The sequence below is a fragment of the Trachinotus anak genome, unplaced genomic scaffold (assembly GCF_046630095.1).
Source record: "Trachinotus anak isolate AG129_WGS33_773 ecotype Australia unplaced genomic scaffold, CSIRO_AGI_Tana_v1 ptg000013l, whole genome shotgun sequence".
In the NCBI taxonomy this organism is placed as follows: domain Eukaryota; kingdom Metazoa; phylum Chordata; class Actinopteri; order Carangiformes; family Carangidae; genus Trachinotus; species Trachinotus anak.
The window spans coordinates 7623763-7643115 of NW_027273864.1; the positions used below are offsets into that span (position 1 = coordinate 7623763).

General features: G+C 41.2%; 1 protein-coding gene across 9 annotated transcripts; it reads left to right on the top strand.

Moving 5' to 3' along the window:
- The first annotated feature begins 1911 nt into the window (after positions 1–1911).
- Positions 1912–19291, top strand: zmynd8 (zinc finger, MYND-type containing 8). Of its 9 annotated transcripts, none has more exons than XM_071495277.1 (21): positions 1912–2129; positions 8934–8995; positions 9246–9397; positions 11932–12153; positions 12284–12397; positions 12869–12934; positions 13138–13230; positions 13326–13413; positions 13769–13824; positions 13940–14017; positions 14137–14252; positions 14347–14849; positions 14939–15073; positions 15264–15419; positions 15613–16140; positions 16286–16804; positions 17031–17227; positions 17446–17526; positions 17981–18059; positions 18166–18405; positions 18582–19291. In XM_071495277.1, exons 2-21 carry the CDS (start codon positions 8971–8973, stop codon positions 18755–18757), a joined length of 3624 nt encoding a protein of 1207 aa, XP_071351378.1. In that variant the 5' UTR covers positions 1912–2129; positions 8934–8970; the 3' UTR covers positions 18758–19291. The 9 variants fall into 9 exon arrangements, with proteins under 9 accessions (XP_071351378.1, XP_071351377.1, XP_071351383.1 ...); XM_071495276.1 differs by lacking the exon at positions 1912–2129 and adding an exon at positions 4017–4906 and having other exon boundaries at positions 14972–15073; XM_071495282.1 differs by lacking the exon at positions 1912–2129 and adding an exon at positions 4018–4906 and having other exon boundaries at positions 12010–12153.
- The last annotated feature ends 62 nt before the right edge of the window (positions 19292–19353 follow it).

Sequence of the window (19353 nt, forward strand, 5' to 3'; positions counted from 1 at the left end):
TGAACACATTGTAATGAGGCTTGAATGTTTTTCGCTGCAACTTCTAGTACAATACAGCGTGAAAAGCTGGACGTTTTCCAGTATTGTTTCTCTGGGACATGACAAATGTCCAGGGTAGATGTAAGTGGCCTGAACTAAGCAGGAGCAAGTGTAACTGCCAAATATTAATCTGCAATTACGAGTTACATACTCTATACTGTTAAACAGAACACCCCGCCCACCGCACCACACTTGGCCTTTCAGTACCTGGCAATTATGCCAACTATAAAGTACACTGAGATACAGAGTGAGTGTGGAGCCACTATGGAGCCTGCGCAGCCACAGAGGATGGAAGAAACTGTCTCCATGGTGACCTCTGTGGCACACTAATGTTGAACTTTTACTACTGTGGTGGGAGTCAGGTCCAAAGATGGAGGGAGCGCAGCAGGGTATGGGTGAGGGGAGTGAAAAAGATCCAGTGTTAAATACCAGGGATATTCTATTCCCTGTCAGAACATAATTCCCTCTACAATCAGCGTAAAAAACTTTCAGGAGGGGAAAAAATGAAGGGTGTGTATGCAGAATGGAAATATTCTGATAGTTTATTCAATTAAATCATAGCTGCTGATAAGGCAGTGAGGTTCATCAGCACTGTTGAAGCATTTTATCTTATGTGAACAATTCAAAAACATTTACTAAGACTAAGCTATTGTCAGGAAGACATAGCATATTCCCTGAAGTATTACACAGTTAGCAAAGAATGGATAATAAGTCGTTCTTGCAATTATCAATAATATTGATGCAAACCATGAATGCATATTAATCCAGATTTATGCAGATTGTTTGCTAACGTTAGAGGATTCTTCCTCTTCATTACAAGATGAAATAACCAAATGGCAAAAGGCCTTGCACATTTTTGTGTGTCTTCTGTCTGTTTGTGTGTGTGTATGGGAGAGCCTCAATTCCACTCCATGGAGATCCAAAGAGGGGCCCCGTGGCCCTGTGTTTGTGCCCCTTCCCCCACAAAACATGGCAAACTGACCTCCCCCCTCAGTAAGTGTGAGACACTTTATCCCATCCCCACTTGCCCTGTCTACTCTGAAAGGACAGGAGATAACAGTTTGAAAGGACAGGAGATAGCCCCATAATCATTAATGTATTCAGATGGCTTTACCTGCAAACAGCTAACAGCATGCCTTTCTTTGTTTCAAACACATCACCATCCCCCAACTTCTCAACACTATGCAAATGAAATAAAGAAGAAAACAACAAAAAGCAAGATCTTGTTTTTGTCATTATCAGCTATAACACAAGTTATAACCAAACAAAGAAGAAAAAGAGGGACACTTTTAGATAGTTCAGTGTATAAAATCACACGGGTACTTAATTCTTGGTAGATTAATAAATGGTGTACAGTACAAAACACACCGGTTGTCTTATCAGTATTTAGTGGTTGAATTGACAGCAGTATAAACATATCAGTCAATTAATATCAGTCAGAAAGAATATCAGTAATATCAGTAGACCTATGGATACAACTACATTTTTTAATATGTTTTTTCTTCCCAGAAAACATAGCAGAAATCACAGCATATAATCTATATAATCTATAGTTTGACTGTGAAAAATAGAAAACCATTCCCTTTCAAAATAGCCCGAATGGCTACATCAACATGATGTGTGTGAAACTGTTTTTAACCTTTCAAGACGAGGTAGTAAAGCATAGGCTCGTGTCACACCATAGCCCCTGACCGATGTGAAAGCTGCAGAATAAGTCTCTAGAAGTCTCTGGCAGTGGGTAAAGATACTTCTTACTCCACAACTTTATGCAGGCGGAAGTCTTTAACCACTTTTCAGTTACAGCTGAGGTAGATGTCAAAGGTTTTGGTGAAAATAAAGGGGATACGGCAACAGGAAGATTTAATCTACATCTAGAATGCACTAAGAAAAGAAGAAGAACAACAAAAAAAACCCCAAAAACACATATATGTCCATGATACTGAGGGCTTTGGATCCAGGTCCAGAAGGCTTGTCAGGGAGCTGGCCTGAGCAGTGAAAGTCTGACTAGGGCGCCATCTTGGGGACTTTAGGGTTCGTTACCAGTCGGCGGCCACCTGCAAGGGTCACCGTGGATGTCTGGACACCAAACGGTACAGTGGAGACTGACAAATGTGAATCTAATTTGTATTTAGCTACGTTTTAATATGGGGTGTCAACAGAGTAATACCGTTATATCGTTAATGGACCGTGTGTTTCCACGACATCGTTTTCAAAGTTATCCCTGTTTTAACAGTTCAGGACGAGCTGTTAAACCAATATTTACTTTACTTATGAGCCATTTAACGTAACCCACAGGCTAATTATACAAATGTTAACTGGCGACAGATGTGAAAACGGGCTTATTGGAAACCCTTTCAATTTTATAAAATACATTTAATTGAAATTAGGAAACGCGACGTCATTGGCAGTTTATTTAGTAATTTAACTGACCGCACTGGTGCATGTGTTTGCAGCCTAGATGACGCTAGCAGGGGAGTAAGACTAGCTAAACCAAATAGGACAAGCTAGCTTTATTTTCTGCAAACATTAAGACGTTATGTCGTTATTAACCCACACAACCCACCGCCCACCGACTCTCTCCAAGGCCATTTCTCACACATTCAAAATTTAAAGCTGCTAGTTTAAATTTCTTGAGACTGATAACCCCTCATCGCACCATCTGTACTGAGCCGTCCTGTGTCAGTGTGGGCTGCTCTCAGGGATTTCCAATGTCTAAACCCAAGCAGTGATGCCCAAAAGCATTGGTTGGATGACAGGTTCACCATTTGTCAGATGGTTTATGTTACCTAAATGCCTTGTTTCAAAATCAAGTTTTAAGACATTTATTACTTCTTTTTGACATTGTATGTTCAGTGGCTTCCTTGCAGGTTAATCTTACCACACCCAGGAGTCCATAGCTAAATGAGGATTTGTTTGTTTCAATAATACTTAATTCACACAGATATTGAGTCAGTATATAGTGACTGCAATGATATAGGCCTTACCTAATTTTGTCCACCCTACATTATATTCTCCCATAAATTCCCTGCATTATCATGGCAACAAATCCACTGGGCTTTTTGGATAAAGATTGTCAAATTCCTTGCTTTACTACATATTTATTCGGTGTCAATAATGTTTGAGAATCTCTGGGCTAGTGTAGTATCCTGCTATAAAGTTTTGCTGTCTTTCTTCCTGTTGAGAGAGAGACCAACTAAACAGTGCAGGCAAATAAAAAAATAAAATAAACAATGAATTCAGTCATATAATATTTTATCCACAGAGAAGCATTAGTTTCCCCCCCTAAAACCTGAGATGTTCACACACAGCAGTCTGTAGAAGTTTTAATCAGAATGGTGCAAAAAAAACAAACAAACAAAAACATCAGAGAGGAGCAGGTCAAGGCTGGAAATGCCTTGTTAACGAGAGAGGTCAGAGTATCATGGACAGACTTTTTGGAGCTGACTCTTTACAGCGGAGGTGAGCAGAAAAGCATCTCAGAATGCACAACATGTCAATGGGGTACAACAACAATAGAGGACCATGTCAGGTTCCACTCATGTCAGCCAAGAACAGAAATCTGAGCCCACAGCGGGCACCGAGTCACCAAAGCTGGACAGTTGAAGACTGGAACAACCTAGCCCGGTCTGATTAATCTGGATTTCTGCAGAGGCAGCAGGTTGTAGGGTCAGGGTTTGGTGTCAACAGCATGAATCCATGAACCCAACCTGCCTTGTGTCAACAGTTCTGGTTGGTGGTGGTGGTGTAATGATAGGGAGAATGTTTCCTCAGTACATTTTGGGCCGCCTAATACCAATCAATCATCATTTGAATGCTACAGCCATCCTCAATATTGTGTCTGACCATGTGCATTGCTTTATGGTCACAATTTATCATCTTCTAAGAGCTATTTCCAGCATAATAATGCACCATGTCCCGAAGCAACAGTGGTCTCAGACTGGTTTCATGAACATAACAATGGTTCAGTGAACTTCATATGTCTCAAGATATTCATTATGCAATAAAGCAAACAAAGTTCCAAAATAGGGCAAAATTACAATAAATGCAGGAGAACTACAAGATAATGTTAGGTATCACACATTTTCATGTAAATCATTAAATCTTGTGAAAATATTTTTGAATCTTGCTCCATGGTGGAATGACGCAGCAGAGACGGAGAGTCATTGTTTCTTTAACAGCATATTCTTGGCTTATCTGGAATCACACAGTTAACATGTGATCAAACCAGTTCAAAGGCCAGTCAGGGAAATCACTTGACTGTAATTTAGTCTGCTTTTTTAACTTTTTCATCAAATCCTTAGAGGACAAAGAAACAGTGAATCTCATTTAGTGACTGTTTACTCGTTCCTTTTATTTGCATAGCAGTTTTTTTTTATCTGTCCTACGATGGTGAGTTTAACTTGAGGGTGGGAACCAGCGAGACAAATTCCTCCATAAGCGTATGGCCTCAGGTCTGTTCTTTATGTGCACATCTGCTAACTGCCCTCCCCAGCTACACCAAGAGCCTAATCTACAGCATGTTTATGACACAAAAAGCTGTATGCAGTCTTCTTGGTAGCTTAGAGGTGTACATTAGCTAATTATTTTGATCTAGGCCTAGCTCCTCTTGCTCTGAGTACTGCGTTTCAGCTTGCCTGTGCTGAACAAAAGACAAGCAGCCAGGAAATGCACCAGCCAATCAGCAGCTGCCTTACATTTTGTCAGCACGTCTGGCCATTCTCAGTGTGCCTTCTATCGGAGCAGTGAGTTGGACAGCTTGGAGAGCCGTGGCTATGCTCTGAGCAGGGTGAGGGCTGACAGGGCTGTCCTCCATGTTTTAATAAGCATTGACATATCACACAGAGTTTTTAGCCATGCATCCACAGAGGTAAGCCTTATTTTCATTCTTTCACATATTCTGCTCTGTTGATAAGGCACCAGCCACTGTATGTGATCCGTGCCTGAGTACTAATACATGTTTGTCTGACAGACTGGGGGAGGGGAAAGAGTATTTGTCACCCCACAGCATAGAAGTGGAGCTTGGAAAGAGAGCATAGCATGGCACAGTACAACAGACTGCCTCTGCTAACTGGGTGGCTGTCTGAACACGTACAGAGGGGGGCCACAGGTCAAGTGTAAGGTCACTGTATATTCACAGAATACTGACTGACAAAACATGCTTTGTTTTGTCAAGATTAAACGAGGACTCAGTTCTTGGAGCTTCCCCTGGCCTATGCTGTCAAGATTGCAGGCCTGGTGAGGGATCTAGGCGGGATGGGAGAGACAGGGAGCAGTGCAGAGGGGAGTCCCCAGAGGAATTAACAGATGGTAAACTGACTGCACAGCAAGTTTAATTTAGGCCTCAAACTGGCATGAGAGAGCAAGGCAGCAGGGCACTGTTGTTAATTGTTTGCCAGGCGAACATGGCGATGAAGAACAGACTGCAAACTGTCTAGTTGCCTAATTTTGTAACACTTCACCCAAAATCTAGTTCACCTTACCAAAATGCCCCTCTTTCTTAGTGAATAAAAAACTGGCTTTTTACCTCCCTAATCCTGTAAAATGCTCACCAGTTTTCTAAAATACCAATTATCTACAGACTAAATATGCCGGAGCAGCTTATTTATCACAGGGTTGGAGGAATTGCCTGAGCCTAATGGTGTGCACTGCCTCCCAGTGTTGTTCTCTGCTGCCGAGTGTCAGCCATTTTAGAGAGCTTCCCCTTTCTGTCCCTCTGCTCTAAGCACACTGGGTATTTGTATGTGAGAGAAGGAAAGAAGAAGGGAAGGACTTCCTCTGAAAAGGCTCTGCATAGAAACCTCATCTCATCAGAGAGGCTTGAAAACCTGTTTGAAGTCGACAAGGTTTGAATTCTGTTTATATGTAATGATGTTGGTGTTGGTTTTCTGTATGCATGATTGAGATTAAAAAAAAAAACATTCAGTTTAGTAAATCTTTGTATCTATTTCTGACAGTTCATCAATATTGTCATTTTATTCTGGAAGATTTTATATATTTCAGGTGGAATATGTGTTTTGTCAATATTTGTGGATGTTGTCTGACAAAGGCTTTGTTTTAAGAATATCCAGGGGATCTGTGGCCTGGATGTAATGGTGGACATTATGTTGCTTGACCAGGGTTCAGGAGCTGCCTGCAGTCACTGAGACAGCAAATCCCACCCTCAGTGTTTTGTGAATGGTGCTTGGTAATGCGTTTAATCCCCTCATTCCACTATGGTGTGAGGAGTGGTGTAGGCACACTTAAATCTGCATTACACCGACACACAGCCTGTTTAGTTTGGTGTCTGTCTTTAAAATATCCACCAGCTGACCTTCTGGGACGTGGCTAGATTATGTAGTTGGCCTTGACGTTTTTGCCAAGATTTGTTTCTGTTTTGAAGGACGGTCTGTACTTGAGTTGTACTTTATCTGCACCAGTTTGTGGTGCATTGTTTTAGTCATGTTTTAATGTTCTGTTTTGATTAAATAAAATGGCTAAAGTTGGTCAAACAGAGAGATGGAAAAATGTACAGCTTTGCTCCCAGCTATTCACATTTTCTTTCAGTTTACTTTTGCTCACAGTCAAATCTCCAGGCAGATATTGATTATGAGGCAGTGCATGCTGAAGAAGAATTGGAGAGAGAGGGAGGATTACACCTTCCAAACTGTATGGGAGGCCTGTGACATTTTCAGTCATGTCTTTGTGTCCACTATTAGGGCCTATACCGCATATCAACATGGTGGGGTACATAATAAGCTGCATGTCGTGCCTTATAGCAGATTTGACTGATGCTGTGTGTACGTGTTGTGTGTGCGGTGCACACAGTGGTCAGAGAGAGAGAGAGAGAGTCTTTAAAATGGACGCCATACACATACACTGGCTGAGAGCATAGCAAGGGAGGGAATCTGATCCTCTCCCCGTCTAGCCCGTAGAGCTACATTTTACACGTCTGATAAAAGGCACATGGCCGGTGTGTTTCTGTATGGGGTTTAAAGGGAGTGAGATACTTGGTTTTCAGGAGGTTTTTAGCAACAGTGAGGAGCAGTCCTCTCTGCATTGCAGCACTGTGGCTGAGGAGAGCGGGGAGAAGAGAGCCTGTGAGGCACACTGAGGCTGAACACCCAATCAGGCACCTCCGTGTGGTGCTCGAGCCAATCGGCAGTGTGCAGCCGAGGTTAAAGATTGACAATTGCAGGAGAGAGCAGCAGGGAGAGAAGGCCTTCTGGGAAACCTGGATCCATCTTTTCCCTCATCCCCCAACGCCCTCAATAATTGAAAAAGATTAAAGAATAGGCTGAAGAGTCTGTATGTGAGTAAGGAAAAAGGTATGCTGTTGATTTCCTACATTGAAGCATGAATGTATTGGAAATGGTGGGTGTGGAAAGGGATGTTTTAGTAGGTTACAATAGGCTGTATTGTGTGCTCTGTGCTCTTTGATTTAAAAATGTTTGTGTCAGGATAGGCAGCATTGATTTTCCTCCTCGTCCCTGTCCATGTCTTTCTCTTTGCCTCTTGTTGCTGTATTTCCTGGCAAGGGCAGAACAGGATGTTGCTGGGGTAGATTGTCTGAGGCTGTGCAGACAGGTTAGATGAGGAGGCCAGTAAAGCCATTTCACTGCACTCCTGCCTGTGTCTGCAGATTTGCAATGTTTCTGTCTGTCATTTCATCCTTATTTAGTGGTGGAGGAGGAGGGGTGTGGGGGTTGATGAACAAAATAATTGAAATGGAAGCAAAATTGTGGTTTTCAGTGAATGACTGTTTTTCACACAGTACTTAAAATGATGCTTTGCTCAGGAGTAAGTGAAGGGAAAATTGGTGAAATTGAAGCCATCTGAACAGTGAGGCCGGTGCATCTGCTGTGGCGTCAGAGAAAATGGCAACAGTAATAGGATCGACAACAGGGCGCCAGCAAACAAAGGTGAATCACGCTGAAGTGATACTGAGAAAAACCTGTTGGGCAGATTTTGAATAAAAGGTAGTTCACAGCACATTGAGGCTTGCATTGCAAGGAGATTTATCTCAACACAACTGGGGCTGTGATTGTGTAATCCACTGTGATGCACTGTCTGTTATTGGGTCACTTCATCAGTGAATATTACTGTTCAGACACTGTAGACTGTGCTGTTCTGTGTTTTCATGTTTACTATTTATAGACCTGTGGCCGGTGGAGAAAGGAGCCTGCTGTTTATTATTTGAGAATGGCTACGCATTGAGCTGCCATTGCTCTAGTATTGGTTAACTAGCTTTAATTGAGTTTTAGAAGATGTTTACTTGTTGTCTTTAAGCTGTTATTGTCAGTATTTCATGCAGCGAAGAACCCGTTTGTTTCAACTGCACACAGTTCTGGTGGAATCCGAATTTACAAGCTGTTTTTCAGCATTTCATCATCCGTCATTAGAAATAGTGATTCAAAAATGTGTTTTAATATAACTTTTTACAGAAGAGTTATGATGCTTCTGGTCCCAGCTGGGCGCCTCATATCTAACCAGAATTATATTAGTGTTAGAGAGCCTGTTGGCAAAACTGACCTTTCTTGTCTAGAACAACTGCATTGTGGTAGGATGAGGGGAGTTAATTAATAGGTAGGTTAGAATGTGTAATGTCAGACTTCTTCAGGAATGTAGTACAATCTCAACACTTAAAATCTGAGGAATTTGGATAGTGCACAACTTTTTGAGGGTGGCTGTTTCCTGCCTTTATCAGACAGAGAACCATAGAAAGCTGACAGGAAATAAGGGACCAACATTTTAAACCCATTGGCCACCAGGATACCCCAATTATAGTGACTTCTGTTCTGAGGAACAATTGAAAATAAGTTTTTAAACTTTATGATATAGCATCAATAATAGACATGAGACATCTTCAGCTATTGGTTATGTATGTAAACCTTTGATGATGGTCTTTTCTGCATCAGTGTGGCAGAGGAAGAGGAAAAAGAGACAACAGAAGGAATGGAGATCTCAACACGATCCAAAGGTAACATGCCATACAAGTTTGTTTTCAGATTGTTTGGTGAAGCTATTATTAAATGCTGTAATTCGTAAAGTGGTTTTGTTTTGGTTATTCTGGTTATATATTATTTAGTATGCCACCATGTTTACTGGTCTCAGCCAACTATGTGAGTACAGGAAACCTCTGGTGTGTCATTTCTGGTATTTTTTCCTGCTTTGAAGAGGCCATGAGTGTGCTCTCCTTGGTTTGTGTAATCTCTGAGTTTTGTCTGTAGTTTCAGACACAGCGTCAACAGAGCGGATGGCCCAAAAACGAAAGATGCCAAGTCCCTCTCACTCATCGAATGGTCACTCCTCTGCTGAAACTTCCCCCTGCCCAATGAAAAAGAAGAAGAAACCAGGTGCTGTGAGCAGCAGCAAAGACCAGGTAACAATCAAAGCACAACCTACAATCCAAATGTAAACCTTCCCTCAAAAAACATGATTTAAACCTGCTATCACTCCCAAACTGATTGATATTGAGACTTAAACCAGACAAAAACGTTAAGTTAATTATATATTTGGTTGTAAAACTCATCATCAATCAGTTGAGCTCTTTAATGAAAGATGTATAAAAGGAAATAGGGTTAAAAGAATACTCATTAGTCCTTTACGTGGTCCTAATTAAAGGGTAAGTTCAACCAAATCCCTAAAATTATATTTTGCCTCTTTCCCCCTGTAGCACTAGGAATATGACTTTTTTTGGTTTAACTTGTCAAAGGTTTGAGATGTCTGCAACCAGACCTGTGCTGCCAGCCTCACACATGAATGCAAAAAATAATAACAAATAAGTCAACTTAGATACTTAGATACTATTTGTTCAAACTTTGGTGAGGACTTTAATGTCTTTTTCATTTAATGAATTGTAATTACTATTAAGTAGTTAATTAGAAATAAAATAAATAAATACATTTTTGGTTATAGGTTTGTTAATTTAACCCCAGGTGAATATTTCACCAAATTAACATTAGTTTCTACCTCTTAAAAGCTTTATTTACACTCTTACTGTGTATTTTAATTGTGAGGTGAAGTGTTTTCTGAGCTATATTTGTCAGTATATTTGAGGACTTTGTTTACAGTAAACTACTGTGTAACCACAGTGAACACTGTCTTGTGCAGCAGGAACTTTTGGATGTGTGAGGAAACAAAATCCACTTAAATCGATCTGCATTTATATTGTGATGCAATATTCAATAATAAAATCACAATATCACCAGCTGCCATATCCACACCCTCAGTTTCAGGAAATTATAATTGCATTATTGATAAGATCTAGAGCATGGGCGTAGGTGTTGATAGAGCTTCATATACAGAATTTGCAAAAGTTCAGATACCATGACTGATACTTTTGAAGACACACATACTAAACATCATTTGCTGTGGGTGGTTGGCTGTGATCAGTAATTCGTATGGTGTTAATATTTTAAGGGCCTGTATTTATTCAGGATAGGTTCACTGAGCATGAATGATGATTTGCAGGAATCCAAAGCTACATCAGCACTCATTACACGTAGTTACACACATCCAAACCTGGAAGATGCCCAGTGCAACCAACTGTTGGCCACTGAGCATCTCCACTCGAGCATAAGAACTTTCAATTAAACTGACAAATTACATTTTGTGTAAAAAGTGAGATGTTATGTGTGTAGATTTTAATTTCTCCCCCCCCCCCCCCCAGTCTGTCACCAGTACTCTATAGCTTGCTCCTGGGATGGGACAAAGTTATATTATATTATGTCTCTATCAGTAGCACCATACGTTCTCTTGTGATACAGATGGAGAGGCATTTCTCTGAACTGTTCTATTTCCAGTAGTTCAGGCCTGTTTTTACATTTGAGTAATGGCACATGTTTGCATGAACCTGAAACTCTTTGAATACTGGTTACATACTGGTTAATTCCAGCTCTCAGTATTAAACTGGATTTCTCATTCCATCAAGGACTAAATAATATTCCAATATCACTAGGTACCTTGTGATTTCCACCTCTGGTCTACTCCATTTAGATCTAATTGTTGAGGTTTTTGAGGCATAGTATGTTGTGAATGATAAAATGGTAAATGCGTGTATCCAAAGTGCTTTACAATTTACCTCTTATCAAACACTGCTATAGTCTATTAATGAGTTATGTTTTGTACTATTTTACAGTGGTATGTTTAGGATTGTCTGCCATATGAATAAACATGGTTGATGTACACTATTAGTTCATTGTTCAATCTTACTGGACACTACTGATAACAGTAATTCAGTATTCAGATTATCACTTACATTTTCAGAGCTTTATACTCAGAGTTCTTAGTACTGAGTTCTGAGGAAATGCTAGCTGTGCATCTCTAATTAAATTTTTTTTTCACTTGCCACTATTTTAGTAAAATTCTCAGCAATCTGCAAAAATCACATGGTTACTTGGGCCTTATCTTTTAGCCTGTGTTTTTTATGTGCATGCTTTGTTGACTTTGTGCCTCAAGCAATTCACAAATGCACAAAAGGTAAATGATTGCTAGTAACGTACACTTGGCACATTAGGTTGTCCTTTGTAAATGATTAGTAGCCACTGTACCTATCTGAGCTTTTGCCAGCTTAATCAAGGCTGTCCACACTATTTACCCTCCTGCACATTGGTGATGGTTGTGTCCTAAACACAGACTGAGCAAGTCATATGACTTAGAATAAATATCCAGACCTTTGGTCTTATTTCCATCACAATTTTGAAAAACATTGATGTTGACTCTTAAATCTCAATGGTTATGGCATCTCAGCAGTTAGTGTGTAACACTTTATCAGGGCTCACAACAGTCTGTGTTGTGGACTTCTTGACTTTAAATGTACCTTTTGTTGATGTTGTGCATGTCTGCTTGGCTTCTCTAATCTCTGGCCTGATTTTGACCTTCCCCAACTTTGTGTTTCTTTTGCCTGCATTCCAGTCAGAACTAAGACATGGTCCCTTTTACTATGTGAAGCAGCCAGCACTCACCACAGACCCTGTTGATGTTGTACCGCAGGACGGCAGGAATGACTTCTACTGCTGGCTGTGCCACCGCGAGGGCCAGGTGCTCTGCTGTGAGCTCTGCCCCAGGGTGTACCATGCCAAGTGCCTCAAACTACCAGCCGAGCCCGAGGGCGACTGGTTCTGTCCGGAGTGTGAGGTACTCACCCAGGAATGTGTATGGGTGTCGGACACATGTCTCAAAGCCTGTAGTCAAAACCTATTGTAACATTTATTTAATTATGAGCCATAATGGGATATAAACAACTCTTCCTCTTGATGTCTCCTAGAAAATAACAGTTGCCGAGTGCATAGAGACTCAGAGCAAAGCCATGATGATGCTAACTATAGACCAGCTGTCTTACCTACTAAAGTTTGCCCTTCAGAAGATGAAACAACCAGGTGTAAGTATTCTGGGCCCTCCGTCTTTCTTGGAAATTCACGCTACGAAACTGATTATATTGTATTAGGGTACGTAGCTTTATCACATATGGGTAATGCTGCTTATTCTTATTTACATTTCTGCCTTTTCTAACTTTATATTCAGATTTGTCTTTTGGGTATTCTCATGTGATCTTTTCTGGCCAGCCTTGATTTTTAGATTGCTTATGCAACTCAAAGACACGCCTTTTTTTCTGATCATCGTATTCTCATCAGTTGTGCTAGATTATATCTGCACCCTGAAGTATAACCTGTCCACATACAGTATCGATCCAGCATGATGTATTATCAGTTCGCATGTGCAAATGATGTCTAATAACAGAACTAACAATCACAGTCATTGTGCTATAATGGGCCTGTCATGGCTGGAAACCATGAAGGTAAACATGCTAGCTGGTGGTGAGGATACAGCTGCCCCTCTCACTCTCTTTCAGGATCATCCCCGCTTGTCATCTCGCTCCCCCCATGCAGCTTCCACGCAGAGAAAGACTTTTAATTGGGTAATCAATTACACCACTAACAAGACCCCGTCATGATTTTCTCCTCCACTGGTTTTCCTCCTTTTGTTTGAAGCGGCTTTTAGAATTTTAAGTAGTAGCATAGTGGTAGCATGTTGATGTGCGGTAGAGGGGAAGGTTGTGTAGTTAGTTTGGCCTGAGATTTTGTTAACTTCACTCTTTTTTCTTTCTACTCAACTTTATAGACTGAACCCTTCCAGAAACCTGTCTCCCTTGAACAGCATCCAGATTATGCAGAGTACATTTTTCATCCTATGGATCTTTGCACACTAGAGAAGGTACAACAAAAGCTGTCTTTTATTTATTTGAATTGATAAATGCAGAGGTTGAACAGTATGACAAATGAGCACTATCTTTTCTTTTTGCACTGCAGAATATCAAAAAGAAAATGTATGGCTGCACAGAGGCCTTCTTGGCAGATGCAAAATGGATTTTGCACAACTGTATCATATACAATGGAGGTATGTTGCATATTCTGGGCATCATATGAAAATAATTTAGTAAAGCTGGGTGATATGAATGAATATTATAAGAAGAATATTTTTCAGATATTGTTATATATCATAATATGTAAAATATGGTATATTCAAAATCATATAAGATGATTGAAATTAATGTTCATGCAATTTATTACTATACAACAATGTCAAGAACTTATTTTGCTTGGTTTTAATGATATTTTTCATGGATTCATTAATTTGTATAACATTATGTGATCAATACAATACACTTCAACTGAAAGACATAATTGGCAATAATGTTGCCAGTCTAGTCTGTATATGAAAAGTTTAACACAAATGTATGTCCTTGTTTCAGGCAATCACAAACTGACAGCTACAGCTAAAGTGATAGTAAAAATCTGTGAACACGAGGTGAGTCTGTATCAGAAGAGTTTTATATTTAAGTGAAATTTTTATTTGTTGATTAATTTAAGACAGTAGAAATAAAAGCTGAAACTCATTTTAAATACTGTTTTTTTCTTTGCAGATGAATGAGATTGAAGTTTGTCCTGAGTGTTATCTGTCTGCTTGCCAAAAGAGAGACAACTGGTTTTGTGAGCCTTGTGTAAGCGAGTACAGTACCTTGAAGTTTCTGTTGATGATTCCACCAGATTGTTTACCCATTCAAACATAGATCACTGGAATACATCCACTTAGTTCCAGTGTTTTACTGTATGTCTGCAGAGTAACCCACACCCTCTAGTGTGGGCCAAACTGAAAGGATTTCCATTCTGGCCTGCTAAAGCTCTGCGGGACAAAGATGGACAGGTGGACGCTCGTTTCTTTGGTCAACATGACAGGTATCATCTCTATGTGCTTCAGTTACTTCGGCTAAGAGGATCATTTCAAGGTTTATTGTAACACAGAATTAAGATGTGAATTTCTATCCTTTAGGGCATGGGTTCCTTTAAACAACTGCTACCTCATGTCCAAAGAGATTCCATTCTCTGTGAAGAAGACCAAAAGCATCTTCAACAGTGCCATGCAAGAGATGGAGGTCTATGTGGAGAACATGAAGAAGAAGTTTGGAGTGTTTAACTATGCCCCCTTCCGGACACCGTACACTCCTGACAACAACTTCCAGATGCTGCTGGATCCCTCCAACCCCTTGTCCACTCCAGTCAAATCTGAGAAACAGGAGAAGATCAAGCTGAGCTTTGATATGACAGCATCACCCAAAATCCCTTTGACCAGGACCATGTTGTCTGGGGCTGGGGTGGGAGGGGGCACCGTTGGGCGTCGGTTCCCTCTCAGTGACATGCCTCGCTCCCCTATGAGCACCAACTCCTCTGCTCATACTGGTTCGGATGGGGAACAGGAAACAGCAGGCGACAAGTCGCAGTCTAAAGCCCCAAACAGTCAGTACAGTGCAGGAGAGGAGTCCATGGACTGTACAGGTATTCCACCAGACACATCTTAGTATAACAACAAGTATGTTGTGTGTAATGGGAGAAGTATTAATTTAAAAGTAAATATTTCTGAACAGCATCACCCGCTCATCCTCGACCTGGTCCTGCAGGCAGTTCATTGGACAGCCCTAAACCATTCCACTCTCAAGCTCCTGGCCTCCCCAAGCAGGAGAAGACCCCACAGACAGGAAGCATTCTGAACCTCAATCTAGGTGAGACCTTTATTCCAAGTATGTAATGTGCCTGTAAAAGTTTAAATATGTCCATTCTCTGTGAGTGAATACAGGTCACCTTTGGAAATCATTCTCCTAGAAATTAGAAATTACGATAAACAAAGAAATAATAAGAAATAATCTTGTGCACATGTTGCTGTCAAAATTATCGTATGTTTTATTCCTCCAGATCGGAGCAAAGCAGAAATGGACCTAAAAGAGCTTAGTGAAACAGTTCAGCAGAAGCAAGGACCCACACCAGTCCTCACGTCTCCAAAAAGACAGATTAAGAGCCGTTTCCAGCTGAACTTGGACAAAACCATTGAGAGTTGCAAGGCACAGCTGGGTCAGTACAGAAAAAAGGAAAATTATAGAGACAATAGACTTTTCTGATGAATTTCTTTGCTAACGAAACACAATTTGGACACAATGTGTCTGTTAATGTGATGTGTTTTCTATAATATCATTTTGAACCTGCCTCCAATTCTAAAACATGTTGAATAGCGGTGTAGTATCCACCCTTCTCCTCTGCTTTGCAGGTATCGATGAGATCTCTGTGGATGTGTATAAAGGAGTGGAACACAGTGACTCAGAAGACTCTGATAAATCTGACTCAAGTGACAGTGAGTATGCCAGTGATGACGAGCAAAAGACCAAGGATGGCCAGGACACAGCACCACATGATGAAGCCGAGAAGGACCTTACCAAAACTAAAGTCAAAGACCAGTCTTCCCCAAGCCAAGATAAGGAAGGTAAAGCAGAAGTGGCATCTGAATCTGCAGCAGTTGAGGCCACTGCAACAGCATCAGATGCTCCAACTAAAGAGAAAATAAGCTCTGATTCAGAGAAGGAGAGCCCAGAGAAGACCAAAGCACCTCCAGCATCACCTCCTCCCAGAGAGAAGGCTCAGGTGAAAGAAGAAGGAAAGCAGCCTGTGCCAGTGGAAGACTCTGACTCTGAGAGGGAGCTGGTTATTGATCTTGGAGAAGACCAGGGAGGCAAAGACAGGAAGAGGAGCAGGAAAGAGACTGCCACTGTTAAAGAGTCACCTGCTGGTAAAACTGAAGGTGAGAGTTGTAATTTTCTCTGCTCATCCCATGAGAAATAATCAAACATTGAATGTCATGTCAGTTTTCAGCATTTGGAATGTAGAAACATCATCAGCTTTGTGCAAACTGAACTGGAAAATAATGTAGGTACGTCTTCTCATAGGTAAAGCCCTGACCCCATCCACTGTCCCGTCACAAAACAGTGCAGCTCTTTCCACACCCTCCAGTGTTTCCACACAGTCCTCAATGGCCATTCCTGTCACCATGGTCTCTTTCACAACTCCCTCACCTGCTACCATAAGCCTTGCAACTGTGTCCAGTGCCACAGCAACACCCCCTTCCTCCTCCTCCTCCTCTTTGGCCCCCACAACTCCAGCTTTGAAGAAACAGCGCCCTCTGCTGCCCAGAGAGACGGTGCCAGTGGTGCAGAGGGCTGTAGTGTGGAATCCCACCGCCAAGTTTCAGACTTCCTCACAGAAGTGGCACATGCAGAAGGTGCAGCGTCAGCAACAGAACCAGCAACCAGCGGCAACGACCCAAACACAGGCGTCGTCACCCAGGCAAGGCCAGGCTCAAGTGGTGACCCAGACACAGGCTGGGAACATCACGACAGCAGTGTCCTCATCTTCAGCACAGCAGTCTTCACAAAGCACACGCTATCAGACCAGACAGGCTGTCAAAGGTAGATAACATGGTTTTAGACACAAGTTTGGCAGAATTCAAGTGTGACTTTACTTAGAGTGCGTGCCAGTATGTTTGAGACCCATGGTGTGTACAGTATATATGTTAAATAAATCAGTTGGAATATTACCAGTTTGAACTCCACAGCAACCACTGTGTGTGTAATACATCTCATCAGTTTGTCCATAATGATGCTGTTGATTAATAGAGGTTTTTTTTTGTTCCAGCTGTTCAACAAAAAGACACTCCAATCAGCACGTCCACATCCGCTGTCACCCTGGTATCCACTAGTCCAGCTGCTGTTGCCATGATGGCAGGGTCAAGTCTAGGCACAGCTGCCTCAACTTCACCAGTGGCAACAGACCAGTATATCCCCACTGCTTCAGCAGATGTGGCTGCAGACATCGCTAAGTACACAAATAAAGTTAGTAAAATCTGAAATACTTTCTAAAATATTGTAGAGTGTAAAATACACAGACATACTGTAGCCATTCCTTCTGATGAATTTTAAATTAGAAACCATTTCTTCTTAGCTAACTACACATTTTGACTGCCACATTGAATGAATTTAAAGAAGGTACAAAACTATTGGTTCATAAAATAATCTAGTCCATTCATATAATAATATGGTCTCTTTTTCAGATAATGGATGCAATCAAAGGTACAATGACTGAAATCTACAATGACCTCTCGAAGAGTACTTCAGGGAATACAATAGCAGAGGTAGGAGTTTACTCTCAACCCTTCAGACCCCAGCTGCTTTTCCACGGCCTGTTCAAGGCAGGAATGTTTCGCCTTTATTGAACCTCACCATTTTGTATATAATTAAAAACACTGAATGGGGGGGCTGTTGTCTTGCCTTTGTGCCGACGGTGGAGGTAGTCACGAACACGGACCAATATCAGTGTAAAAGGGAGGGCCAGCATGGCAGGACAGACGCAGATGCTGTTGTGTTACACATCTGATTCCAGAAAGCTGGCACGCTATCTAAAACCACACACTGGGGCAGCATTATGCCGGCCACAGTTGGTTCAGTAAAACAAACAAAGGCAGCATGACGAGTGGTCTTCTCAACTGCAGTATAGCAGATTTCTTTATAAAAGGGGCTACTGAGATTGATTCAGATTTGCATACGGCCCATGACTTACTCTGACATGCCCATGTGTTTTTCCAACAGATAAGAAGACTGAGAATCGAAATAGAAAAATTACAGTGGTTGCATCAACAAGAGTTGTCAGAAATGAAGCACAATCTTGGTGAGGCTTGGGAAGTCTGAAAAGTACTTTGCATGTAGACCTCTTTTCCCAAAACAGTGTAATGAGTTCTGCTTGGGCTTGATTGTGTTTGTGTATTTCAATTTAGAGCTGACAATGGCAGAGATGAGACAAAGTCTGGAGCAGGAGAGAGAGAGGTTGGTGACTGAGGTGAAGAAACAGATGGAGCTGGAGAAGCAACAAGCAGTGGATGAGACAAAGAAGAAGCAGTGGTGTGCTAACTGCAGGAAAGAGGCTATCTTCTACTGTTGCTGGAACACCAGCTACTGCGACTACCCCTGTCAGCAAGCCCACTGGCCAGAACACATGAAGTCCTGCACTCAGTCAGGTAACGGCACGCGCCAGCCTCAACATACTGTTGATGACATTCACACAAACAGTGACTATTGCTTTTTCTTATGGCACTTCTTAACTCTGTCTGGGCACCAGCCACATTACTGCTGACATTAATCCTGTCATTTTCATAGATGTAATACATTTTTTTCACTTTTGTTCTATTTGTAGCCACAGCCCCACAGCAAGAACCTGAGGCTGAGTCGACAGCAGACCTCCCAAACAAAGGGTTAGGGCAGACTAGCAGTGGCCCAAACTCTGTCAGAGACACGCCAGTCTCTGCACCACCAGACAAAGACTGTGACGTGGAGAAGAGTGCTGACAGTGTTGCTGTCACTTTGTCATAACACAACTTACCATACTTGAAAATGTAAATGTATAGATTGTTTTTTCACTACAAGGATATGTGCATGTAAATTGTTCTGTTCAAGCGGTTATTAAGGGGGCAATCCAAATTATTTTTATTTTTATATTTTTGTTTGCCTTTCAGGGCTTACATCCTGCCCCCGGTTCACCGTGGTCTTTGAGGCATTTTAAATGTATAAACAAGACTGGCAGCAAATAGTTAGTAACCACTAGAGGGGGTAGTTTAAAAAATGTATACTACATATTCATGCACTTTGTTGCAGTCTATAGAAAGCTGTCAGTATAAAGATCTTAAGAGCATGCTTGAGTGTCACAAAACATACACATAGTGTAAAGGACCGTTTAACAGTTTCAAACTGCAAAAATGTAAACCAAACCTCAGTTTTAGATTAGAGGACTGTTGACAGAAATGTCTGTAAATTACTTATTTTGTATTCTATGTTAATTTATTTGTTATTCTAATGTTGCCTGCTGTATACTGCAAAGAAAATAACAAATACAAACATTTTAAATGAGCTGTTTCTATGGATATACTGTGGTCTAATTAGTCAGGAAGCAGTCTGCAATCAAATAGTAT